We start from the raw sequence: 27466 nt of genomic DNA on the forward strand, positions 1-27466 counted from the left end.
AAGAATGAAATATGGCCTTTTTTTTTATTTAAAAAAAATGTTTTTTAATGTTTATTTATTTTTGAGACAGAGACAGAGCATGAACGGGGGAGGGGCAGAGAGAGAGGGAGACACAGAATCGGAAGCAGGCTCCAGGCTCTGAGCCATCAGCCCAGAGCCTGACGCGGGGCTCAAACTCACGGACCGTGAGATCGTGACCTGAGCTGAAGTCGGACGCTTAACCGACTGAGCCACCCAGGCGCCCCTGAAATATGGCCTTTTGTAGCAATGTGGATGGAACTGGAGAGTGTTATGCTAAGTGAAGTAAGTGAAGCAGAGAAAGACAAATACCATATGTTTTCATTCTTATGTGGATCCTGAGCAGAAGACCATGGGAGAGGGGGAGGGGGAAAAAAGAGAGGGAGGGAGGCAAACCATAAGAGACTCTTAAAAACTGAGAATAAACTGAGGGTTGATGGGGGTGGGAGGGAGGGGAAAGTGGGTGATGGGCATTGAGGAGGGCACTTGGGATGAGCACTGGGTGTTGTATGAAAACCAATTCGAAATCTCATATTAAAAAATAATAATAATAAATAAACATCAAAAATTTTTTTAAAAAGACTTGTTTTCAGTCCACCTGCCCACTGCCTGAAGCTTGCCATGACCTCCCCTCCCCCAAAAGGAGCACTTGTCCCCTTCTTCACCATCTCACAGCTCATTTGGCACCAATGACCTGCCTTGGCCTTTAGACACTCTCCTCCCCCACCCCCACCCCTGCAGCATCATTTATTCACAAACATCTATTAAGCAACTACTGTGTTCTAGGAGCTGAGCTTGGTTGAGAATGGAGGAGACAGATATGTTCTGTGCCTTCAGAGAGCTGACAACTAATGGGGAAAACAGACAATTAAGCGATTACATAGACTAGGGTCATCTGAGTGCAAAGGGCTAAGTGGAGGGCACAGAGAGTGAGAGAAATGAGACAAGTGAAGGGAGCCCTGCAAGTCTCCAGGCTGCCACTTTCAAACGTGTGTATGACTTAAGTACACTATAAGCCTGCAGCATAGAGCTGCAGAATATCCCTTAGGGCATCTTATGGTCCTCAATTTGTGGGTGATGCTGAGCTCTGGGCAAAATGAGTCCCTTGGAGGACATAGACAGGATGCTCGATAAAAACTCCACTGCTTCCCAGTCTGGCCCAGCGTCCACCTCAACCTAACTGGGAACCCATTGCACAGAGGCCACGTTGACCATCTTTAGGAGGGAGAGACAACCCTGGAGCATTATTCTTCCCATCATGCAGTACATACCCATCCTCTGAGCTCAGGGCAGAGTGCTGCATTCTGGGACTTGTAGTGTTCATTGGACCCCCTCCTGAATGCCTACCTTAGTTTAGGAAATAGGGAAGGAGACACAGCAAGTTCTTGGGTGGCTCCACTTACCCTCCTTCTTCTGAGTAGTGCCCAGCCCAGCTGCCAGGAGGTAAGCCTACCACCAGTTTCCAAAACCCCATGAATCATCTGTCATACAAGGTTCATCCCTGGGATTCACCCTCCTTTTCCCAAGCTGCTAAGTCCAGAGAGGCCCAGAAATCAAGGAGGAGGCCAGGAATGCCTTTAAAGAGAAAAGGAGGGCTCTCATGCCATTTGCCAGTATATCCCCAAACTTCCTGTGGCCACAGAACCTTCCACCTCCCTCCTCTGCTGACAACCCCTTCTCTCTCCCCTTTCCTGGCTTCCTCTACTTACCTCTGATCCTTTTGTCAACTCCTCCCTCCTGCCAATCTTCTGCTACTGCCCTCTTTTTTCTCAGCTTTTCGAAAGGACGATCCAACAGTCCTCTCCCAGTGACTCCCTCAGATAATTCCACACACCGTCTGCCTGCTGCCTGGGATTCTTTACGATGGCTCAAGGCAACTCCCCAGAGCCCACAGGAAGAGGATCTGGAGAGAATCTGATGAGCTGAGCTGGAAGACTATGGAGGTAGTAAGGATCAAAAGACTCTCTGAGGAATGAGACTAACGGTAGAAGGCTTGCTGCCTGCTTCTAGGACAAAGTCAGGAAGGGCACTGGTGAAAGCTTTGGGGAAAATCCAAGTTCATGTGAAGAGAACTAATCCAAAAGCTCTCCTTCTCCCTGGGGGTCACAGGGAGTTCAGCCCCCCTCTTCCTCTACAAGGAATATCATCAGTCACTGGGTCATGTCCCATTGTGTCCATTGAGGCTCTTCAAGTGAAGCTATCCGTGGAGCCAGAAACCCCTAGGTCTAAACATCAGTCTTAGGGATGACACAGCTATGACTGCCCTTTTTGCTGCCCTATGACTCATTGGAGCTCCTCAGCCCAAGCAGAGCCATGGAAGTTTATTTTTCCATGTCCTTGAATGGTACAACCTTCCTGGCTACTCCCCTGAGCCTCCTTCAAGTCTCTGTCTAAAATAGCCCTATGGAAACGCCCCCACCCCCTATGCCTGTCCTATTTTCTCCACCAGTTCCAGGAACCTGGGTGGGGACAGGCAGGAAGGGTCTGCTCACTGGCCATCACTTTGATTTCTCTGGTCCTGTGGATGGTGGGGTAGGTGGGAAGTGGCCAAGGCAGGGTCCTGGAGACCCCGGGCTGCAAGGGGACCCAGGATACTACCTTCAGCTGCCCACAGGTTGGCCCAAGTTGCCTCCTGCCAAGTGAAAAATGTCTTCCCAGGACGCGAGTACCACTGGCTTTTAACTATAATATCAGGATAATTAAGCTTTTCTGTGAGCACAGTTTGCTGCTGATGCAGCTGCCTGGAGCCCTGGCATTTATTGAGCGCAAAGTAATAATTTATTGTCCTTTGTACGCTCAAAAGCCATCTTCATTATCAGCCCAAGACGGAGCTGCTACAAGGGCACACGGGTCTCACCAGCTGCCTCACTCGAGGATGTCTTCTTAGGTCACCCTTGGCGCCCTCAGGTACCAGGATGGGGTGGAGTGAGGTGGAGAGGGGGTTGCTCTCTCATAGAGAATCAGGTGGGAACCCCACCTCCTTGGCAGGCTGCTAATAGGGGAGAGGGTGGCAGGCTTGTCTGGGCGTGGGCAGCGCGGAAGGGAGGGGGCCGTGTGCCCACATTAGCAGGGTAGTTCTTCCCCAGAGCTGGCGGCGGCGCGGGAGCCTGTGCTCCCGCCGCCGGGTCCTCTGCGCCTTTGCTTGAGACTTTACGGTAAACCGCTCCTCCCGCGCCCCCGCCCCCAGCCCCGCGCGGCGATCCCCGGCGCCGACGCCAGGCGCTGGCCGTGGTGCTGATTCTGTCAGGCGCTGGCGGCGGCGGCGGCGGCGGCCCCGCTCCTTCTACCCGGCAAGACCCCGCTCTGTCCCCCGCGCCTACGCCCCGCCGAGCCCCCAGCTTCCCCACCGTAGCTCCGACCCGGGGCGCGGCCGTAACCAGCACCATGCCCTCGGTAGCCCTGCTGCTCCTTCCCTCGCTGCTGGCGCTCCTGGCTCACGGTAAGGGACCCCGGCGTCCGGTGGCAGGACAGGGGCGGGGGCGGGTTCCCGAGGGTGGGAAGAGAGGACCGTACCGCCGCCCAGCTCCGCGCATCTGGCTGCCCGGCGCAAGCACCGCGCTCCGCCGGCTGCGCTGGCCCCCGCGCCGGCCGAGCCGGGCGGGGCACGGGCTCCACCGGCGGGAAGCTGCCGCGGCTCCCGCCATTCGCGCCCGGCCAAGACCTCGCCTTTAATCATCTCCCCGGATCTAATGGGATTTCTCTGCTGCAATTCATCACGCCACCCCCTCCCCGCACACACTCACGCGCTCACCCGCGCGCTACCTCGCCGCTCTCCAGGCGTCTAGCAGCGCCGGGGCGCGTGCAGGAAGGGGGAGAGGGCAAGGGGCGGTGAGTCCCGCTGGTCCTGCCGGCCGCCCGCGGTCCCGCCTCCCCTGCTGCCCGCCAAACTTCGCTCGACTTTGCTGCCCGTTCCGGGGCACCTTACGTCCTCACTGCGGAGGGACGGAGCCGGATGGCGGCCGGACCCCGGGTTGGGACGTCGTTCACCTCCCTCCACCTTGGCGCTGCCGCGCTGGAGTCGGAATCTAGAGTACAATTCCAGGGAGAAACTCGGGGGGCCCGGGGCCCCATATTCGGCTACTCGCTCTGACCTGGGCTGCAGCAGCTGAGGTCCCGGGCTAGAGACTCTGCCCTCCTCGAAGTCCTTTCTTGCACTCTCCCCCTTGCACACTCCCAGAGGTCTTCCTCCCAGGCCTGCGGTCCTGCTTAGCCCCCGCCCACCCCATGGCCGCAGACTCGTCGCGGGAGGACCGGCACCCCACCCTGCTGCCCCCGGTCCTCCGCTCGTAGTCCGGTCCCCAACTTCATTGGTCCCGGGTGGGAAGGTTGGCCGTGGAGTGAGCAGCAAGGGAGTGTTGGGGAGAGGATGAGAGCTCTGTGCCTAGGGGAAGGAAGGTTTTCAAGTCCCGAGGAGACCTGCCACCCTGCTTAAACAAACATTCATCAAAGCTACGGAAGTCCAGGTCTTTCTTCCACTGCAGCCGGTTGGCTGGTGGGGTCGCCAGGACCTTGCTTGGAGTTGTGACCCACCGTCCCTCAAAGTATATGGTTCGTAGCCTCTGATATGGAGTGGGGAGAAGGTGGCAGGTTTTAACCTCGTTGCCTCTTTCCAGACCACGTCGGAGGTCAGGGCAGCCGAGCCGGGACCAGGCTGGGCCCCTGGACGCCAGTTTTCTGCTCTCTGCGTCCCCAGCGACGCGGAAGCTGCTCTCTGAGACTCTGGCTTGGGTCACCCGGGGTCTGGCGTCCTTGCCCCGCCCCCTGGCTGCCCACGCCTGGCCCTCCCTTGGCGCCGGGAACTAAGAACCTAGTGTTCATGTTGGGGGGTGGGGGCGGGGGGAGGAGGAGGGAGTCCTGAAGACCCCACCCTGCCAGGGGCAGTGAGAGGAGGGGAGAAGCCTGCATCCTGGCCCGGCCATCGGAGGATGTCCTGGGAGTTGGGAACCTGTCTTGGTTGGGGTCTGGGCACATCTCGCTCTGGACATCTCCCCTGGGGCTTAGTGCCTTTGTCTGAAGCCTGGTGTGTGGGTGTGTGGGTCTGAGTGTGAACGTGTGAATCAGGGCCCGGGGTGTCTGGAATGGCGGGTCCACGAATGTCTGCACCTCAGGAGGTCTGGACGTTGGGTGAGGGTTCAGCAGTGAGTGGGTGTGAGGAGTGTGTGAGGCCGCTAGTGTTTGGTGCTGCCTCTGCCAGAGAGCTCCCTGCAGGACTGGAGTGAGACTGCGGGTCTCCAGGAGGATGGCTGGTGTGGCTGAGAGTTGGGGGATCCCACTGAGGGTATGGGTGCAAGTGTTGGGAGGAATCTGTCCACTCTGTGGCCGCAAGTCTGTGTGCCCCTGGCCAGGGTCCCTTCCTGACCCACCTGGACCTCTCCAATGCCCGTGGGGCCATCTGCCCAAGGAGTATGTGGGGTAAGAGTCACCTGCTGGGGAAGACTTTATTTTCGCTCTCCCAGGAAGGAGAGGGAACAGCCCTGCAGGGCTGGGCCTGAGGAAAGAGGACTCGAAACAGGGCAAGCCCTGTCGTGTCCCTCCATCTCAATGGGGCTTTGAGGTTCTGGTTGTTGGGCACTGAGTTGTCTCCCGAAGAGTCCCCCGAAGCAGTGTATTCGGACATCTCAGAGTTCCTGGGGCAATGGGGGAGGGGGGGGACTCTAGCCATAAGAAGGCAGGCCTAGAGAAGTAAAGGCCTCGGGCTGTGACACTTCGCAAGCAGGTGGCGGCAGCATCAAACCTTGTGGCCTGGAGACTGACCCCCCAGGGCGTTGCTCACACATAGGTTGAGGGACACGGCTCTAGTCAGGCCCCGAGAGATGCAGCTGGGAACAGCCCAGGAGCAGCCAAAGGCCCTGGAGGTCAGAGGCTGAGGAAGTGGGGTGCAGGGAAGGGTGAGATCTTGATGGGCCTGGCTCAATCCCTATCCCCCCAACCCCCACAGCTGCGGGGTTGGGGGCAGGTACAGCGAGAGTGGCCTCTGGCTTGAGGGGCGCTGTGGGCCACTGTGATCATCCTGACCAAAGGTGGGTGCCCCAGCGATCCCGATACTGTGGGGGAGGAAGGCAGTTCGGGAGGGATGGCTTGTGCCTGGGCCTGCTGTGTCAGTTTAATGATTTTTAATGAGCAATTACCTTTAGTCATTCTCCTAATTTCTGAATATCAATAAAGTTAATTAAACTCTGCGTGTGTGAATGTGGCCTGGGGAGATTGCAAAGGTGGAAATGGCACAGACTGGGGGTAGGGTTGGGTCTCCAGGGACAGAGGCTGCCTCCCTGGCTGTGTGACCTTGGACCCAATGCTTCCCGTCTCTAAACTCTGATGGAGTGTGTGGTAGGAAGAGGGAGGGAGGGGACCGAGTCTCTCTCTGCCAAGAACTAGGGGATAGTGTCTGGGAGGCAAGGTTTGGAGGAGGAAGCAGGGAAGGAGGAGGGCTTGGCCTCCAGGAGCCCCAGTCCTGAAAGGGTTAACAAACAGGGCTGCCTTAACCTAAAATGGTAATTGCTGCTTCCTGCAGACTCTGTGGTAGGCGCAGGATTTTAACTGTACCTTCCAGAGTCTGGGGGCTGCAGCGATGCCCAAGCCAGGCCCTGCTCCCTGCCCCCCCAAGCCTGGCACTTCGGGGTCAGGAAGTGGCTGCTGGGGATAAGGCCCCATGGGAGGCAGTCTAGATTTCACTCAGAGCCCCAGAGGTAGAATGGTAGACGAGAGGCTCCCCTAGGCTTCCGAGGAGACTAGAGGACCCGGAGATTGCCATGGACTGGAGGGGAAGTCTGGGTTGGCTTCTTGCCCCTCATGGGTCTAAGCTCATCAGGCTTGGCAGGCTTGGCGGCGGTCCCAGCCTCCTCAGCAGGGTGGCAGCTTAAAATGCCTTGGGGACAATAATGGGGAGTGAGGCGACACAGGGGCAGGGCTTAATTAGAAACTGGGCTTAATTAGAGCTTTTGCACCCCTCCCACCCTGGCTGCCTGAATGGTGGGAGGAATTCAGAAAGTCTGCTTCATTAGTCCCTCCCTCTACCCAGACACAGTGTCCAAGCCCTCCAGCCTGCCCCCACCCTCCTTGTCCCCATCCCTCCTAGCCCATTCTGGCCCCGTTTGCTGGCTGGTCTCAGCTCGGGGATGTTGCGCCCCCGCCTGGGCAGAAGTGTCAGAGCCGGGTACCCGTCCCCCCAAACAAGAAAGATGTGAAAAAGGGCCTGTAGGTAGGGGTTACTTTAGTGAAGGAACCTCTCAGCCCCGATGGTTAAGAGCCCAGGCCCCCTGTGTGGCCTCAGGCATGCCTCTGAGTCTCCACTCTCTGGAGCATTCAATGTAAAGTTGCACCAAACTGATGGTTGCAAAGCCTGGGAGCATATCCGGGCCTCCAAGGGCTTGCCAAGTCATGGAGATTTCTGGGTCCCCAGCCTACTGGCCTGCTCTCAGGGAGAAAGAGCCAAGACCTATAACTAAGAGTCTGGGGAGTAGGGAGAGACAACGCTGCTAGCCATGGTGGGCTCTCAGGGAGGTAGGGGAAAGGCGCTAGGAGGTCTTCAAGGTCCCTTCCAGACTCATTCCAGCAGGAAGCACCAGGTCCAGGAAGTCCACTCACCCAGCCAGACCAATCAATTCCCCAAACTATCCATGTTCTCAACAGCTGCTGGGCTCTTCCCATTCCTTCTGCCTGAAATTCTTTTCTCCTCCTGGGCCACTCTGACTCACTCCATCTCATGCTTTGGGTCTTGCCTTAGTTAGCACCTCATACAATTCTTCGGGACTTAGTATTTACGGAGCATCTACGATGATATGGTTTCTCAGGGGAAGCCTCACCTGAACTCCAGCCTGGGCCTGGGGACTCTTTTGGCCTCCCACCATCCCCTGGTTTCCCTCACCAAGGTACCCATCTTGTTGGGTCACGAGTGCCTGGCTGCTTGATGTCTCTCTCCGGGAGCAAGACCGAACTCAGAAAGGAAGCAACCGAGTCTGTTTTGCTCAGCCCCACTATCTTGGGGCAATTCCAGAATTCCTATTTGGAAGAAACTTAGGGTCAGAAAGGAGAGGTGGGTGCTTGGCAGCTGAGACTGCTTTGCGTAGCAAGCACACTATTTTTACATAGATTGTATGTTAGGATTTTTTCCTTTTCCTAACAGTTGGCCAATTACCCCAACTGTAAATTATAGCCTTTACTGAGTTTTTTCCTTCCACAAATTATGCTGTCACGTCGTCAGCCTGAGGTGGCGTGGGGGTGGGATGCTGATGGCCATTCTGAGCGGGCTAAAGCCTCTCTCCAGCCACCCCTTCATGCCACCGCTGCTTGTGTCCCCGGTGGCACAGTGCCTAGCACATGACAGACATGAAATACACGTTGAATAAATTCATAAGAGTTGCACAGTAGACAGGGAGGGAGTGAAGCCCAGAGCCCAGTCTTCTTGACTCCCTCCCTCAGCACCTACCCACCTCCTCTGCCGGCTGACAGGGGTGCCCCGTATGAAATTAAGGACTGAAGTAAGGGAGGGGTCACCACATGTCATCTGGCTTCTCACCATAGCGTCTCAGCCATCTCAGCTTCAGACATCCTCACGAAGCTCAGAGGGGCCAACAGGAAACCTTGGGAGCAGCTCCGAGCCCAGCGTGTCCTTGAATGGAAAAGTGGGGGCCTTGGAGTCACCCAAGACCACAATAATTCATATCCACGAAGCTTTCACATCTCCTGAAAGAACGATCCCTGGAGTACATCCACCCACAATTCATTCGTTCATTTCATAATTATGTATTGAGTTGGGAGGCCTGGCCCAGAACCTTCAGGCCCAGCCTTTCACATACTTTTCCTATTTAATACGAGAGACTAGTTATTCCCACTTTACAGATGGGAAAACTGAGTTTCAGAGAGGTTAAGTCAGTGACCCCGGACTTCACAGCCAATAAATAGCAGGGCTACTCCAAAGTGCTTACCTATTTTGCAAAACCTGGATGTAGCCAGCATTGTGTCCGCTCCCCCAGCCTGAGGCAAAGCTTTAGTACAGGCCCATGGGAACCAGGAGACTATCGCTGTCACCACCATCATCATGACAACAACAACAATAATAATAGCAATAACAATAACAGCAAACATTTCTTAGGCACATTTCTTAGTACAGGCCAGGCACTGCACTAAGTGCTTTATATACCTTAGCTCATTTAGTCCTCATACCATCTCTAGATAGAAGCTACTATCTGCATGTTATAGGCCAAGTTCAAGTCCATGTTGTCAGACCCACAAATGGCCCCTAACTTTCTCCTTGCACATTTCTGATAATGACGGTAGCTTATCTTCTCGATGTCTACCCTCAGTCCTTGCTGCTGTAGATTGGGGACATTTTATCTTGCTCAGTTCTTAGTGGCAAGGAATAAAAGATTCTGACACTTGGGAGACCAGGATAGAGCCTGAGGCTGGGAGTCAAGTGAGTCTTGAAGTCTTGGCCCAGAGGTCAGTGACCTTGAGTGACTCATTCTTCCACCCTTTGGGGGCCTTCGTGGATGAGAAGACGTGTGGTTCCTGTCTTGGCCTCTGGGCTGCCCCTCCCTACCCCATCGGCCCCTGCCAAGGCCCAGCACAACCCCCTCCCATGTCCAACCCCCACCCACCCACCCCGGCCCCAGGACAGAAAAGCCCAGACTTGCTTGAAGCTCAGCTCCTAGACAGAGCTGGGTGCCAGCTTCCCTCCACCTGCCCACCTGCCACCCAGCTGCCAGCCCTGGGAGGGGAGATCGATGCTGCAGCCGCCAGCAGTGTTGTTGGCCATTGATTGTTGAGATTTCTCGGCGGGCTCTGGAGCAAACAAACCTGCCGCTTCTCCAACAACAATCCGGGTTTCCAGCTGCAGAGTCTGCAGCCTTGCTGGCAGGCAGACTGGCGGGAAGGGGAGGGGGTGGGAGGTCCTGGCTGAGCCCCACAGGGACAAGGGACTCTGCCAGGAGATGAGAAGAAACTGAGTGGTCATGGGAAATGGAGCAATGGAGAGACTGGGTGAAAATGCTAGGTGATCCTAGATCCCGTGCGTAACTTGTTTGGGCCAACCTCTCCATTTTTGCTCATTTTTCCATTCCCCGAATGCCATCCTGTGTCCCTCTGCTTGTTTCAGTTCTCCCGCCCCCTCTTTTCCCGATCATCCAGCCCAGAGTGCTCTCTGTCCTCTAAACACGAAATACCTCCCATTAGGAACTTAGCTTGACATCCAGCCATCCACTCTCCATTCAACAACCCTCTATTCAGCCTCTATCAGGTGCTTTGATAGGTAGGAACCCAGTTTGGAGGGGGAGTTGCCTTCTTAATAAGCCCAGCTATGGCTGCCTCCCCAGTTAGACCTGGACCGTCTGATTTTAATTAAATGAGATACAAATAAGTTGCCAAGCAGCACCTATGTGATCCAACTACCTGCCTTTGAAAGCGCAGGAGATTCCTAGCCAGGGACTGCTCTGGGTCAGTTTCTCTTCTGAGACAAGAAAGTTTGCACCTTTTGGTCTTTGAGGGCCCAGTAAGCCTCTGGGACCCTTGGGCCAGACCATCAGGGTGCTCTCCAACACAACTCTTCCCATCTTTGCTGGGTCTGAGTGTCCTCTAGCCCCCAAGCATGGCAGCTGCAGGCTCCCCCCTGGCAACAAGTCGTATATGTGCTGCAGAATGCAAGCGGTGGGTCTCTCCCCTCCCCCAGTGCATTCCCCGGGTCCCAGCCAGAATCCTGACACCCTGGCATCAACCTCAGCCTCTCCCTTGGTCCCCCACTCCTCCCCTCCCCACAGGCTCCTCTCTCCACCCTCAGGACCCTCCTTCCAGCTGGTCATTGGGCTGGAAGGACAGAACTGGAGAGCCCCTGTGAAAAGTGCCTGAACCACTGAGCACCCCCTCCACACAGATGCTCATTTGCATGCTGTTTTACACCACCACCCTCCTTTGCATGCTTGCTCCTTATTAAAAGCATAGAAGCAGACCCTGCCTCTCTCCACTCCTAGACCAGATCCCTCCACCCCACCCCCCATAGCTTCTCCCTCCTTCACTCCCAGCACAGCAGCTGAGCACCAGCTCCTTTGTCCCCCAAGCAGCCACCTGCTGAGCGTCTGGCCTGGGTCCCATCAGCCAGCAGGTGCCTAGGGAGTCCCAGAGCCTGGGAGGGGGGCTATCTGGCAGTGTGGAGAGCCAACTTGTGCCTGAGGGAGGAGGGGGCATCCCCTGAGGAAGAACATGATCAGAAGAGTGCTCGTCAGGGAGCCAGGACCCCCAGGATTGAAATCCAGTACTGGCTCTTGCTGGCTTGTACAAGTTGTGTCTCTTTCTTCTGTCTCAGTTTCCTCCGGGATTCATGGTGGCTGGCCCACCCCTCTCACTGAACAGCATCGAGATCAAAGGGAATCAGAGAGAGGGTGGTGATGGAAGAGACCAAAAGCCCCGCCTGAGTTAGGGGTGAGCTGGTGGTCCTTCCTCCAATAGCCAGAGGTGTCCAGCACCGGGAGGGGCTGATTTTCAGATTGTCAGCGGAGGAGCCCAGTGCTGGACTGTTGAGGCAGGGATGGGGAGCGAGAACCAGCTGGTGCTCCAGGTCTAACCGGGAAGGTGAGACTAGCAGGTGCAGAGGGATGAAGGTTGGAGTCAGGGTGCTCCTAAGAGCCTCACCCTTGCTTGCTGCTCTGACGGACACTGCCTGAGACATCATTTACATCTAGCAAGGGGATGTGTTAGTGATTTGAAACATCTGGTCCAGCAGCTGGCAAGCCCCTTCCTGTCATGAGGCCCTAATTTCTGGCTAGTTAGAGGAAATGGGGGAGAGAGTCACCTTCTTTTGAGGACAGAAGAGCCTCTGGCATCTCCAGGCAAAGGGGTGAAGCGGGGACAAAACAAGGCTTTCTTGAGACAGGTCATTAGTGCATTTATTTATCCAGCCTCGCCTTGTCCCCCTCCCTCATTTCCCATTCACTTCCTGCTAAAGCCCTAGCCCTGCCCTCTTGGGTCCAGCACCTCCATCCCAGCCCCCTCTTGGCCTGCCAGCCAGGCTAGGAAGAGGCCTGCTGCTCAGGGTGAGGGGGTGCTTCTAAGGCTCCAGCCACCTGGGTGGTGCCCTGAGTCTGGTCTCTGTTGCACCTGTATCCCTGATGCTGGCCACTGGCCCTTCCCTGGGCCTCAAGCAGATGAGACTAGAGGGGACTGGGGAGGAGGACTTAGCCCTCTCAACTCAAAGCTTCCGTACACCCAACCTGGCAGGGTCCTTGGAGGTCAAAACAAGCTTGGGACAAGGGAGAAGCCTGAAGGGTGGGGGACTGCCAGCTGAGTCTATCTGGTATTTCTGAGGGTCTTGGGAAGAAAAAGCCCCAGATGTGCAGAAAGCCCTGCCTGTGTGCATCTCTACCTGGCTCGTCCATCTTTCCCTGGGTGTCCGAACGTCCCTGCGTATCTGTGCGTTTCTATCCCTGCATCCTGGGACCGTGGCCCTGGGTGTAGGCACAGCAGAGCCCAGCTGAGGCTGGTGTCTCCCCGCCCCTGCAGGCCCTGCCACTCCCTTCCTCCCCAATCTTGGGCTCCACTGACCCCTCAAGGAGACTTGTAGCTGGAGCTGCTGCTGCTATTTTTAGCAGCTCTGCACCCCACCCCTCCCCCACTCAGACTTGCCGGGGAAGTGGGGAGGACAGGCAGAGCCTGGGGAACCCCACCGTCTGGAATGCTGGGTGGGCAAGGGCCTCTGAGGCTGTGGAGGTGAGGGGTGCCTGGGCTGGTCCATAGGTGCAGGACCCATGCCCTGGGGCATATTAGGCTCCATCCCGCCTGCCTGGAGCCTAATAGGCTCCTCTCCCCACCTCCTCCCCAAGTTCCTAAGAGCAGAGCCCAGGCCTCCAGTGACTCTTCCGCAAGCCGTTTGGAAGCAAGGCTAGCGCTCCTAGGTCTTCCCCACAGGAGCTGGAGAGTCAGAGAGGGGCTCAAAATGTCGGGAAGTTCAGCGTAAGGAGTACACTTGGGTGACGTGACCCCCCAGGTACCTCTGGTACCGCACTGGCACTTCCCAAAGATGTTTCAGGCCCCTGCTGCATCTCAACTCTACCAAAGGCCACCAGAGCTCGTTGCCCTCCGGATTCTTGGGGCTCCCCACCACTGTCCCAGCTGCTCTGGAAACTAGCACCCGCTAGAAGGGGCTACCGTACAGCAGCCCGAAGGGCATGAACTGGAGGACCAAGCAGGAAGGCACCCCTGGTTTCCTCAGAGTGGGCACCTGCCCTCTGGGCTCCGGATGCCCTTGCTTTCTGAGGCCCTTCGCGCCTATATCTGTCCTTCTGTCTGTCTCTTGAGCTTAGCAGGACAAGGGTAGCCCCCGGTGAACTTCCAGGGCCCAGCCAGACCACTTCCTGCAGCTGTCTGATCCTAGTTCTTTCACGGTGGGATGGGAAGAATTAGTCAGACAGTATAGGTGAATAGGTCAGCAGAGCCTGGCACGCCAGAGGCGCTCAAATATACCACTTCCCTCCCTGGGTACTTTTCTCACACCTCCACCCCCCAACCCCCACGTGCACATACGTGCACATTTTCATACTCACCCCCATGCACATACATACTTGCACACATGCACACACGCAGACACAGCCTAGCCCTCCACGTGCTCAGCGAATACCGACCGACAGGTGGAGGTGAGGAGACTGGGGTCCAGTGCCACACAGAAGGACAGTGGTGAATCAAAAGAGCACAGTGCCCCCCCCCCGCTGCCAGCCCCCCCCCCCCGCCCCCACATTTACCACTGCCCAAGAGGCTCCATCAACTCCTGAGCTTGGGCACCACCTATAAAGGCAGGGCTGTGCCTCTCCATCCGACCCACCCAAAGACTCAAAAAAGACAAGTTTGGGGCGCCTGGGTGGCTCGGTCGGTTAAGCGTCTGACTTCGGCTCAGGTCATGATCTCGCGGTCCGTGAGTTCGAGCCCCGCGTCAGGCTCTGTGCTGACAGCTCAGAGCCTGAGGCCTGTTTCAGATTCTGTGTCTCCCTCTCTCTCTGACCCTCCCCTGTTCATGCTCTGTCTCTCTCTGTCTCAAAAATAAATAAACGTTAAAAAAATTTTTTTCAAAAAAGACAAGTTCAAGGTCACACAGCCCATCAGTGGAGAGCTACGTTAATGCTGGAGTCAGGGTTCTGACAAGGCCTCACCAGGCTCCTCTTAGCCTTCACAGCTAAGAACAGATACTCCTGTGACTTCCTGGGCACAGAGTGCCCAGAGCCCACGTCAGCATTAAGGACCAGGGCAGCCCGGGGGTCTGGGTTCAGCGCCACGCCCCCCATCCTTAGCCAACTCTCCCAATCCATCTCCTCTCAGATGCAGCTGACAACAGCAGCCACAGGACAAAAGTCACAAGGTCAGGGAGGGAACTTTGACCGTGGTGCACAGAACAAGCCCCTTCATCTGACTTAAAGACCCAAGAACCTTAGGGCTACCGTGAAGTTAATTCAGCTCGGAGGCAGACAGACGCAGGCACTGGGAGCAACCTCAGTGGTGTTGGCTTTTAAACTTCAGGGTGGGGGCTGGAAGGGGGCTGCAGCCCAGAAATGCTGGTCTGAGACTCAGGAAGGTACCTGCTCTGGGGCACTGGGAGGCTAGGACCCGGCCTTGCTTGGCTTCTAGCCTTGGAGGAACTGTCCATGGTCTGTGCTGGATGGGGCAGAGGATGGAGGGGATCGCCACTCCTTCCTAGACCAACTCCTGTTCCCCAACTTCACCACTGGGCTGGGCTAAGCTGGTCCTGGTATGGGCTCCAGGGAGAATGTAGTTCCTGCCTTTATGGCCTTCCTTGTCCCAGCTAACATTCCCAAGGTTTTTCTTTCAGAGAAATACACCCCTGTGCTGACAAAGTGGCGACTGGAGCATTAGTGCTGGGGCAGGGCTGACCTGAGCACCCAGCTCAGGACTAAGTCCCTCCCCACGCCCTGGCCACACATTCCTTTGAGTTGGCATAATCGGGGTGGAGTATGGCAGATTGATTAGTTACCAGTCTGATGAGGGAGTTGATGCCAACGGGACCCCTGCTGCTCCTCCCACGCCTCCAGTCTGCCCCAGGGGTGGGAGTCAATTCTACTGCCCCTGTTCCAAGGCCACCCCCAGTTCCTGTGCCTCTTGCCCAACCCCAGGAACTGTGGGCAGGAAGACCTCGGGCCCCCAGGTCCCCAGGACGAGCAGACAGACAGGAGAAGGGAGTGCAGGGCTGCAGGGGAAGGTGGAGCACGCAGCAGGTGACGCTGTAGCAGAGGCCTCATTAATCACCTCTCCAGCCCCCAGCTCTGCAGTGGCGAGACCATATTAGATTTTAAATTGGAAAGCAGAGAACATGGCAGTTAGCCGGGAGCTCCCTCTACCCTGGGCCCCTGGTCACAGCCTCAAGGGAGGGAAAGTGCAGTAGGGAGAAGAGAAGAGAGCTGGCCCACCACAGTCCAAAGCCCTGTCCCCCTCCCTCCCACATACCCAGAGCCAGAGGGACTGTCCAGGTCACATGGCCCTGCAAAGGGCCAGGATAAAGTCCAAGAAGGGGCAGAGTGAAAAGGAGGGAGCATAGCAGCCACCTGGGGGAGAAGTACATCCCTTCTGGGAGTTAGTGCCTTTTGGGGCTTGAGGACTGTCTGAAGCCAGGTTCCAGGGTGTGGCATCCGTGAGCTAGGACAAATGGTAATGACTTGTGGCCCGTGCATGTGTTTGGACCTGCATGCACACGTTCACGTATACCCACAGACCCACACGCTCATACAGGCACACACACGTGCTCACAGGAAGCAGCAACTCAGTGTGGTAGAAATTTTGAGCCCAGGCTGTGGAACAGGCAGACCCAGTTCAAACCCCTTATTTGCCACTTCCTTCCTGTATGCACTAGGATGATTTACTTTGCCTCTCAGCCTCAGTTCCTTCATATGTAAAGTGGAAAATATGGATTCCAAGCACGAAAAGCTGCTTCTCTGGGTGGAAGGCAGCTCTCTAGGAGGTCCATGCCTGACCCAGTAACTATGGACGCCCTGCCATGGCTTCAAGCTACCCTGGGGCTGCCCCAAGAGCCTTGAGGAGTGGCAGGTCAGGCTCTCTGCCCCCTGTGCTCCTGACTGAGCAGTGAGGTTGCTGGCAAGTCAACAAACACAGCAGGCATTGTCATGAGACATTCACACACCCTGATCCCATCCTGAGCCAAATCACGTGAGGCCAAGCATTCCTGGCTTTCTGCCACCCACAAAGTCCTCCTAAATTGGCTCTGCCTGAGCTCCCCAAATTGCTCATTGAACACCCACCCCTCAGAACACCAGTGCTCAGCCAAGGTTGGGAAGCCAACATCATCAGTGGGTGGCACTCATCCTCCCTAAGGGGTAAGTGATGACAGGCCAATTCTCCTGAGCCTTTATGGAAAATCTAAAGAAGTCCCATGGCTTCTCTCCCTGCCCAACCCCAGACTCAAACAAGAGGAGCAGATACTGCCACGCATGCCATCTTAACTCTTCTGCAGGACCCCTGCTCCAGGCTCTTCCTTTCTGAAAGGCGGTGAATCCTGCAGGAGATAAGGTCAGGTATGAGCTACACTTTCCATCATGGTAGGACTAACCCCACGTTGGCTATTTACATGTAAATTCATTAACATGACATAAAATTTAAAATTCAGTTTCTCAGTCTCCTAAGCCACATTTCAAGTGCTCCATAGCCACATGTGGCTACCGGCTACCATACTGGACACACAGATGCAAAATGTTGCCCTCATCACAAAAAGTTCTGTTAGATAGCACTGTTCCAGGGCTGGACAACCACTGGGTTTGAATCTGTTACACTCAAATTAGTAATCTTGGGGGAACTGTGCTCCCTGGGTCCCAGTTTCTCCATCTATCAAATGGAATACTAAAAGTCCGTGTCTTATAGAGTGTTCGTGGGAATTGAAGGAGTTGATTCTGGTAAAGCACTTAGAATGGCGCCGGGCATGTGGCAAGTTCTCAGTCAACAGTAGCGTTTCCTATTTATATACGCAAAGTCTTTTTTAGCTCACTGGATCCTGGTAGGTGAGAGCTGGCAGGGCCCTCAGATACTTTTCCCATCTTGCTGGTGGGGAAATGGAGGCTTGTGTTCAAGAAGTGATTTGTGCAGGGGAACCCAGCCTGTCAGGGGCTGCACCAGGACCAGGTGGGCAGCCTCCTGGCTGTTGGCCATTACCTACCCCCACCCATGTTCTCTCCATCTGGCAAGAAGATCCCAACCCTGAGATGCCAAAGCCCAGATGCCAACCCAGGACAGAGGGAGACAAAGTTGCCCCTGCTAGCTCAGGAAGTAGTGAACTCTCTGTCCTTGGAGGTATGCCCACAGATGGTAGACAGCCCCAGAAGTTTTGGAGAGTTTACTCTTTTTTTTTTTAAGAGAGAGAGAGAGAGAGCAAGCAGGGGAGAGGGACAGAAGGAGGGGAAGAGAGAGAGAGGGATAGAGAGAGAGAGAATCCCAAGCAGGCCCCACATTCAGCACAGAGCCCAACGCAGGGCTCAGTCCCATGACCATGAGATCATGACCTGACCCGAAATCAAGAATCAGGCACGTAACCGACTGAGCCACCAGGTGACCCCGGAGAGTTTACTCTGCAGAGCAGTTGGGCAAGGTGCTCTCCGAGCCCCAACATCCTGAGTACCAGCCCTATCCCCCATTTCCTGTGTGACCTGGGAAAGCCCTCTGGACTCAGTTTCCTCCTGCAAAAATGAGGGAGGGATGAGATGGTCACCAAGGCTACATGGGCTCAGATTCTCGGATCCAGCGACTTCCTTGCCTGGAACCTGGCCAGGAGGAGGTGCTCCCATTCATATTTGTACTCCAGATTTTCCTGGACTGCCAGGGGTTGACCAAGAGAGGGCAGTAAGAAGGTATAAGGGGGGAAGGGGAGTCAGTAGCAGAGAAAAAGAGGAGATAGTCTGGGACTGGGGGACCCACTGGACTGTGCTGGCAGACACTCTTTATCAATTGCCAGTTGGGGCTGTGCTGGGGAACTGCCAAGGGCTGGCTGCCCATCTTCTCCCTGTAGGACCCACCCCGGCCCGCCTCTGCCCTCCCCTGCCCACCCCTGCTGGACAAGGGCCAGGTGCTTTGGGGAGAAGGGAGGCTTCCGAGTGTGCAAACAGGCAGAGTCCTTGAGCCCACCCTGCCCTGTGCCAAGCACCAGGGGTCAGCATTTGTGGGCAGAGATATGGGAAGAGAGATGCCTCATGCTGGATTCTTGCCCACAGACACAAGTAGTACAGGGAGTGCCTGCAGGAGGTCAGAGGAGAGAGCCATTGTCATCCACTGGGCCAGCAGAAATGGCTCCCCAGAAGAAGGACAGGAGCTGGGCCTAGTAGAACGGGGAGGGTTTGAAGAGACAAAGGCATAGTGAGCAAATGGGGCAGAACGGGGAAGGCACCTGTTCTGGCAGAGATGGTCCCTTTGAGTGTATTTCTGTGCCCACTTCAACCACTGCCCCTGCAGGACAGCTCCTTCCCCATACCCTGAGCTGCAGGGCTCCAGGTATGAGTGCCCAGGGACAGTGGGGCCAGGCTGCTGGGGAGATGGTCAAGGAGGCCCCAGTTGCTTCAGCCAAGGGCCAAAGAAAACAGTGGACAGAGCTGAGCTATGGAGCTGTCCAGTCCTGGGTTCTAGTCCCAGGCTTGCCACTCATTAGCTGTGTGCCCTTGAACAAGTTACTCAACCATTCTGGACCTGGATGTCTTTCTCTCCGGGATAATGACCCAAACGTCCTTAGAGTAAAGGGAGGATGAGACCGACACATGAAGGTGCTGATTGCATAGTGGGCACACAGGGAGCACGGAGTAATAGCGTTACCTGCCCCAGCTGCCTGGCTCCAGACTACAGGAGACAGAATGTGTCCATTCAGGCTCTGCCACATCTCCTGGGTGACCTTGGAGAAGGCACACCCTTGTTCTGGGCCTCAGTTTCCCCATTTGTCATATGGCGCTTATATTGCCTTTCCTGTTAATGTAAGTAGTCGAATAGCAGCAAACCTACCTCAGATGCGGGGATACTGTGCTGTAATTGCTACAGTAACACATGGAATCAGAAGCTCTAGAACTGGACCCCAGGCCTCAGGGGCCTCAGGGGCCAGCTAGACTCTAGCTGGGACCTCTCATTTCAGGGGGCAGGTCTGGGCTCAGTGGTCCTATCACAATGGAGACCAGGCTCTGGCTGGGGGGGGGGGGGGGAGGGCAGGCCCTCTCACTCCCAGGACCCCTCTCCCCTCCCTTGGGCTCTGGGATAATGAGGGTCTACAGGGGCCAGGCCCTTACTAATCCCCTATTAAAACTTGAAAGGGGCCAGGGAACCTCCAGAATAAACTCATTAACTTTTATGGGATAATAAATGTATCCCATTAAATTCTCATTCTTATGCTGGGCCAGCTTAACCTCCAGAACCCAGAGGGGTGGGCTCCCTGCCCGCTGTATCCCCAGGCTCCCCCTATACCCACCTGACGTCATGCTCCCCCCAACACCAGCTGAGAGCTGGTGCTACCACAACCTAGGGATCAAGGCTGACCTCATCTTAGAACTCTGGGTACCCCTCCCTGTGCTGGCCTTGGCCTTGTCCTTGGGAGGCCAGCAGCTGTGGCCCTGAGGGGGAATGCCTGGTACCTCTGCAGAAACTATCAGAGTGACGGGGGCCCCTTCTGCCCTTGCAGAGGCTGAGGCGGGGCTGGCAGATGTGAGCATAGGCCTGTCTCTAGATGGCCCTCACCAAACCCAGATGTCCCCACTCCACAGATGGAGAAACAGAGACCCTAATGGGCAGCCCCCTGCCCAGGTCGCACAGCTAGTGAGGCACAGATTTGGGACTGGAACCTGAGGTTTTCTGGCTGTCTCGTGCAGAAAGATTTACAGAAACACTAGCACCAAATGGGGCAGCCCAGCTGTCCCTGAGGCAGCATCTGAAGGCTGTTGCCCCGAGCAGCAGGTCCCCCAGGTGGGGCCACTGCAGAATGACCCCAGTCCTTCACCACTGCCTCCACACAGACTGATTCCAGCTCCACAGCCCTCCAGCACTGTGAACCCTTGGCAGCCTCCTGGACCTCCGTGAGCCTCAGTTTCCCCATCTATAAGACAGGGACAATAACACCTATCTAGTTGGATGCTATGAAGAAAAGTCCCCAGTCTTCATGGCTTCCCCCAGAGCCTAGACAACCCACCCCTCCTTCCAATCCAGGCCTGCGGGGGCGGGGGCAGCATTGAGCACCGGGCTCTTGTCTGTAACCTCACCAAGCTGGGCCCCCGGGGAGGAGGGGGCAGGACCGGCGCCCTTTCCTAGGCTGCCCAGTCTGGGCCTCCAGCGGGGGTGGGAGGGAGACCTCCATTCCCAAGAGGGGCCACCGGGGGGGGGGGGGGGGCTGCGCCGGCCGGGAGGCGGGAGCGGGAGAGAATCCACCGGGGAGGCATCCTGAATGGCTCATTAGTGCCGATGAAAGCCTTTTTTCATTTCGTCTAAATACTTTAAACAGGGCTCCCTCCGATGTCTATTTGCATAGCTTAAGAGCTAATGCGGGGGGAGGGCCCAGGCGACAGCGGGGCCACACCGGGGGGGGGGGGGGGGGGGGGGCTGCCGGGAAGCTCCGGCCTCGTCTGCGCGGGGGAGGGGGGGTGCGCGGAGGGGACGGGTCTTTCCCGGACCCAGCCCTCTTGGAAGAAGTGGCCCCCGGCCCTCCCTCCCTACTGGAGGAGAGGAGAGAGGAGCAGCCCCGGGAGGGCATCCCTGGGGGGGGGGGGGGGCTCACAGGTGGGGATCATGGGGAACCTGTCCACCAACAACATGCAGGCCTAGAGGTAGCTGCCCTTTGCATGCTGGAATATCCTCATTTAACAGATGACGATGCTGACGTGCTCGGGGTCACACACACCGCCACACAACAGGGAACATGTTCCCTCAGAGAGGAGAGCCCGTGTCCAGGGCCATCTCCTCCCCACCCCAGGCCTGCCTCAATGTTGCCCTGGCAGGGGTGGGTGTGGCCTCTCCCTCAGTGCCTCCCTTGAGAAACTACAGTTTAGAGCACCAAGTCTCATAAAACCCCTCCCAAGTGCCCGTTTTACACCTGAGGACACAAAAACCCTGAGAGGCAACTTGCCTGGGCTCCTGGGAGGGGGGCCCACGTGACAGAGCTGACCCTTGAACCCAGGTATGTGGGACTCTGGCCGTGCCCAGAGAAACCGTGTTATTGTTTCTGGTTTGGGCCCCAGATTCAGAGGTGCTTGGGGCACCGGGGTGGGTGCTCCCTGAGTTCCAGGCAGAAGGCTTCCTGAGGGTCCAGACCAGGCTCCGGATGCCAGAAATTCTGGCCCTAACTCTACTTGCAAACTGCACCAGACCTTGGACAAGTCCATTATCTCTCCGAGCCTAAGTTTCCTCACCTGACTAGAGGCTTCTCCACTGGATAGCTCGGCTCTCCTGTGAGGCAGGCTAGTATTACGGGGAAGACTAAGGCTTTGAAGCCAGATCAGCATAGTTTGATCCCAGCTCCACCACTGTGCCACTGGGCAGGTCCTCACCCCTCCCCTCTAGGCTTCAGCTTCTTTATAATTCCCCTCTCATGGAGTTGTAGTATCAATTAAATAATACAAGATCTGGAAACAGCCTGACTCAGTGACTGGAAGACAGTAGGCACCTGATGAGACTGAGCATCTGGGGTCCTGACACCCCCTTTCACCATCCCCTGCCTCACATTCTCTCCCTCTGTCAGTCTCTGCGCCTTTGAACTCAGCCCAGGCAGAAAACCCCAGGAACCTGGTGGCAGGAAGGACAGGTCACAGGGCCTCGGGCTTCCATCAGAGTCAACCAGGATATCCGGAGATGCCCTCTCCCCAGAAATGGCTTGTCTCCCAGAAATGTTATCTTACCCTCTCTGACAGTGGGTAGCACCCTCCGGGACCAAGTGGCAGCTGATTACAGAATCAATTTGCTCGTTTGATATGCTATCTCGATCCCATTTAACCAAGTACTCAGTCCCCCCAGATAACACAATCAGTGCAATCGACAGTGACGGGAGGTGCCCATTAGCTCCGCTCCATTGCCTGGTACCCACCTGGCAACCAGCGGGAGGAGCTGGGCCCGCTATGGTCCCTTCCTGAGTTAGAGGATCTCCTTGTCCTCCCTCTCCCAGTCAAGAATCCCACAGGTACCTGCCCTGGGAGCCACGGGCCACATGTCTTATCGGGCAATCCTGGAAGGGGACACTGGTCTTCAGTCTACGTGATGAGAGAGGGTCCCGTTCCTTGTGCCATGTTAAGATCAGTCTCGGCTCACCTGGCAAAGACTGTGTGGCATCTGGGAGGTGGGCAAAGAGAGTAGCCCTGTCCTGGCATGTCACAAGCACTGCCTGGCCCCTCCGTTAGTGACTCAAATGAAAGACACAGGGCACTGGCCGACCATCTGCTCTGGGGGGTATGGGCCTGGCTGGGCATCGAGGTTGGGCATTGTGTCGTCAATGTCTGGCACAGAATTCCAAAGCACAGATGAGCTGCTTTAGTGGGCATCTCAGGAGATAAGGGTTGGTCCTGTTTTCTCAGGGTCTCAGGGCACCAAGGCCCCTCTGACCCAGAACCATGGAGAGCCCTCTGACCTGCCCCTACCTCTCCCACCCCGTCTCCTCCCTCCTCCCATTTGTCTGACACATCAGAGCTGCTATGGGCTCCTGAACAGAATGTAGGCCATCTGCCACTTCCTCACGCCTGCCAATCCGTGGGGTGGGTGTGAGCCTGTGGAATGACAACCCCACCATCAGACATTCAGAGGAACCAACCTTCTCCTCGCAAACTGTTAACTCGCTCTGGCTGTGTTTCCCTTCAAGTGCTCATGCAGCCATTTTGAGAGCTGTGAGAACCAGAATATCCTCCTGGCCTTCTCGGAACTGGCAGAATTCTATATGAGCTGAATCTGGAGCCAGCATCCATTGACCTTTTCCTGGCAGTTAAGGATCTGGAGAGCTTAGTGGCCCACAAGCAGAATATGCATCATCTGTCCAGCTCTGTGGTTCAAAAAGTCAAAATAATCAATAGCAGAGCAACCTGTACCTCGAACCAGCGGGAGCAAATGAGTTGCCTCTTCCGCAGCCTTTCGAATTGATTAGTAGTGGCTGCCTGGATAACTGTGTCGAGAAGGATTCTGAAGTCCCATGCGGCTCAGCAAGGAATACTCCAAACTGGCTAACAACGTCTGCCATGGATTGGGGCTAAGCATTCTATCCCTGCTTTAGACCCTGCCCTAGATAGTCCTGGCTAGTATCATAAGAAAGATCACGGGAATTTAGAGACACATATCAAATGAGGAAAAGAAGTAGTATGATCTCAGTTAATCCCCCAAGTAAACCCCATTTTACAGATGAGTAGACTAAGTTGCAGAGAGTTTAGGTTATTTGCCTGAGGTCAACAGCCTCAAAGCAGAATGGATTTGGGGTTTGAAGCCACATATGCTTTACCCTAGCTCTTGGCTCTTCCTACTCTGTTCACATCACTGTTCTAAAAGGATCAAAAGAGGGGCGCCTGGGTGGCGCAGTCGGTTAAGCGTCCGACTTCAGCCAGGTCACGATCTCGCGGTCCGTGAGTTCGAGCCCCGCGTCGGGCTCTGGGCTGATGGCTCAGAGCCTGGAGCCTGTTTCCGATTCTGTGTCTCCCTCTCTCTCTGCCCCTCCCCCATTCATGCTCTGTCTCTCTCTGTCCCAAAAATAAATAAACGTTGAAAAAAAAATTAAAAAAATAAAAAATAAAAAATAAAAGGATCAAAAGAAAAAAAAAGACGAAAGAAACGATTTTTTGAGAAGTGAGAGAAATAGGACCAAATGGGACCCTAACAAAGATGCTATGTACCCGTGAGGGAATCTAAAACAAAACCCCAAATATATGAAGCATTTCCTGAAACTAATGACTAGCAGCTTCACTGGGAATGGAAAATGAACTTGACAGCCCTATAATCTCAGGTGGAAAAGTCACTGTGGTGGGGGGATCGGACTCTTGCGAAGGGTTTTACCTCAGGTCTTCAACTGACTGGTGTGTGACCCGGAGCAAGCCATTTCCTTTCTTTTTTTGTTTTCTTTTTTAATGTGTATTATTTTTTTTTTTAATTTTTTTTCAACGTTTATTTATTTTTGGGACAGAGAGAGAGACAGAGCATGACCGGGGGAGGGGCAGAGAGAGAGGGAGACACAGAATCGGAAACAGGCTCCAGGCTCTGAGCCATCAGCCCAGAGCCTGACGCGGGGCTCGAACTCACGGACCGCGAGATCGTGACCTGGCTGAAGTCGGACGCTTAACCGACTGCGCCATCCAGGCGCCCCAATGTGTATTATTTTTAAGACACACACACACACACACACACAGAGAATGAGCGGGAGGGGGCGGGCAGAGAGAGAGGGAGACACAGAATCCGAAGCAGGCTCCAGGCTCCGAGCTGTCAGCACGGAGCCCGACGCGGGGCTCGAACTCACGAACCGTGAGATCATGACCTGAACCGAAGTCAGATGCTCAACCCAGACGCCCCCACTTCCTTTCTTTGGCCTGTTTCCTCACCTACAAAATGAAGGCCCCAATTAGGAATGGCAAATACGTATTTGTCCTGTCGGTCTGAGTTATCAAGGCTGGTTGCCGGGCATCTTGTGTTGAGAAGGAGTCTGAGGCCGAATCTGAGAACGGCAGAAAATAGTGGACAGATAGAGTAACCGCGTCCACCTCTGGTGTCGGAGGGGAAATGAGGGGACATCACATATCTCAAGGCTGTCACGTGAGATATGTGATGTCCCCTCATTTCCAGCTCTCAAACTCTGTAGCTCCTGGTTCTGGACAGTGAGCACCCTCCCCAAGTCTCTCCGTCAACAGAGAGATGGATCTCCTGCTGTGTGGACTGGGGGTGACGCTGTTCACGGTGGGGCAGGGGGGCACCTCTGATGATTCGTTATTATTTCAGGACTCTCCTCAGAGGCCCCAACCACGGGGGAAGGGCAGGCCCCAGGCATCGAGGAGACGGATGGGGAACTGACAGTGGCCCCCACGCCTGAGCAGCCGGAGCGAGGCGTCCACTTCGTCACAACAGCCCCTACCCTGAAACTGCTCAACCACCACCCGCTGCTCGAGGAATTCCTACAAGAAGGGCTAGAGGGGGGCGAGGCAGGGCTGAGGCCGGCACTGCCCTTCCAGCCGGACCCACCTACACCATTCACCCCGAGTCCCCTTCCCCGCCTGGCCAACCAGGACAGCCGCCCTGTCTTCACCAGCCCCACTCCGGCCATGGCCGCGGCACCCACTCAGCCCCAGTCCAGAGAAAGACCCTGGAGCCTGGAGTCAGAGGCTCCTGTGCTTCGTATCACAGCTCCCCTGCCTCCAGTGCCCACCCCAGGCCCAGGGGAAAGGCCCAGTACTACACCCCCTAGCAGAGCATGGACTCCAACCCAGGAGGGTCCTGGAGACATGGGCAGGCCGTGGGCTCCAGAGGTTGGGCCCCAGACCATGGGACTTGGGATGGAGGGAACTATCGCCACCTCTACAGCTTCAGGGGACGATGAGGAGACCACCGCCACCATCATCACCACCACCATCACCACCGTCCAGCCACCAGGTCAGCTGCTCGCTGGCTTGCAGATCTAGAAATGGGGATCGGGGAAATGCGGGGCCCCCGCATTCCTCTGTCTCTGTCACTGTGCCACCCTGCCTTGCCCTTTGGCACCAAGGGCCAGCACGTAGGAGGCATGTGGATGGGAACCAGATAGACCTGGGTTCAAACCCTGATTGGAAGCGACTACAACAGACCCTAGGAATTTTGCTGAACCTCTCTGAGCCTCCTCTGTTAAATAGTGGTAAGAAGACGGACCTCAGTGAGCCTTTGTGAGAACTGAGATAAGATTGCACATAGTAGGTGCTTAAGAAAAGGTGGTCCCTTCTTTCAACAGGGGAATAGTCCCAAGATGTGGGCTTCACCACACACACACACACACACACACACACACACACACTGATCAGCCTTGGTTGAACCAACTTCACCAGAGCTGGGCTTAGCCTTTTGTTTCCTCCTGCCTCCCAGGCCCTTGTAGCTGGAATTTCTCAGGCCCAGAGGGCTCTTTGGACTCCCCCTTGGCCCCCAGCTCACCTGTTGATGTCGGCCTGGACTGTTTCTACTACATCTCCGTCTACCCTGGCTACGGCGTAGAAATCAAGGTAAGCAGCCCGGATCTGGTGGAGACAAATCTGGGGCTGGTGTATTATCTTTCCAGAAAGGTGCTGGCTATCGGGGGGAGGTGGGGATGCTCAGGGGCATCAGTTGGAGGGGGGCCTAGAGCCAGGGCTGGACCCAAAACTTGGCCAGTTTCTGCCCTATGCACCAGGGACTAAAGAGCTACTGTGCCCAACTAGTAACGCCTTAGGTTGAAAGGGGCTGCGGGAGGGGCAGGCGAGCCCATGCTCTTCCCCAGGAGCTCAGGAGAGCTTGAGGAGGGGCTCTACCCTTGGAGGGGCAGGGGATTGGGTGAGTCTCTGAATTCATGTGACTGAGTAGCAAGAACTCAGGGCTGTGTGGTTGGGCTCGAGAGAGCCATGCAGCGTCAATGACTCACTTATTCACTCACTCATGCCTTCAGCAAATACTCCCTGAGCAGCTCCTCTGACCAGGTTCTGTGCTGACTCCTGGGGTGCAGAGGTGAGGGAGACAGACGTGGTGCACCGTCAGCTGGTGGGCGAGTCAGACCCACAGTCCCAGCCTCCTGCCACCTGCCCTTTCTGGGCCATCTCATCCCTCCCTTGGATGAAGACTCTTTTAATCCTCCAACCTGAGCCCGAAGGTCCTCAAGGAGATCCCATAGGCTCTTCCACCCCCATGCACCTCAAGCCCAACTCTTCCCTTTTGCTCCCCCAAACCTGCATACCGCACCACTCCTGACCTTAGAGATGGACCCTAACCCATCAGAAACATGGAACAGGGCCACCACTGTGCAAGGTGGTGGCACCTGGAACTGCACGGTGAGGTCAGCCTGGCCCTTCTTTCTCCCTTGTCTCTGGGTCCTGTCTCCCCTGCACACATTCTATCAGAACATTCCCCAAAACTGCTTCTCCCCTCCGTCCCCACAGCCACCACACGGTCCAGCCTCCATCATCCTTCCCCCAGATGATGCAGTGGCTGCCTCACTGGTCACCCCACTCATGCTTGCCCCCACTGTCCTCCACCTCCACTGTAGTCATTTTTTTTAATGTTTATTTATTTTGAGAGAGAGAGAGAGAGAGGGCACCTGTCCATGCGTGGTGGGGGGAGGGGTTAAAGAGAGAGGGAGAGAGAGAATCCCAAACAGGCTCCATGCTGTCTGCACAGAGCCCGATGAGGGGCTTGATCTCACAGACCATGAGATCATGACCTGAGTTGAAAGCAAGTGTTGGACGCTTAACAAATTGAGCCACTTAGGTGCCCTTGTAGTCATCTTTATTTTATTTTATTACTTTATTTTATTTTATTTTATTTTATTTTATTTTAA

General features: G+C 55.7%; 1 protein-coding gene across 4 annotated transcripts in view; it reads left to right on the top strand.

The window, feature by feature from the left end:
- The first annotated feature begins 3218 nt into the window (after positions 1-3218).
- Positions 3219-27466, top strand: part of SEZ6 (seizure related 6 homolog) — a 46513-nt gene continuing 22265 nt past the window's right edge. For all 4 annotated transcript variants that reach the window (XM_045487879.1, XM_045487880.1, XM_045487881.1 and 1 more), the window contains exons 1-3: positions 3219-3457; positions 24919-25566; positions 26029-26162. In XM_045487879.1, coding sequence (XP_045343835.1) covers positions 3403-3457; positions 24919-25566; positions 26029-26162 — 837 coding nt within the window. In that variant the 5' untranslated portion in view covers positions 3219-3402. The remainder of the gene's footprint in view (positions 3458-24918; positions 25567-26028; positions 26163-27466) is intronic.

The sequence above is a fragment of the Leopardus geoffroyi genome, chromosome E1, assembly GCF_018350155.1.
Source record: "Leopardus geoffroyi isolate Oge1 chromosome E1, O.geoffroyi_Oge1_pat1.0, whole genome shotgun sequence".
Classification (NCBI taxonomy): Eukaryota; Metazoa; Chordata; class Mammalia; order Carnivora; family Felidae; genus Leopardus; species Leopardus geoffroyi.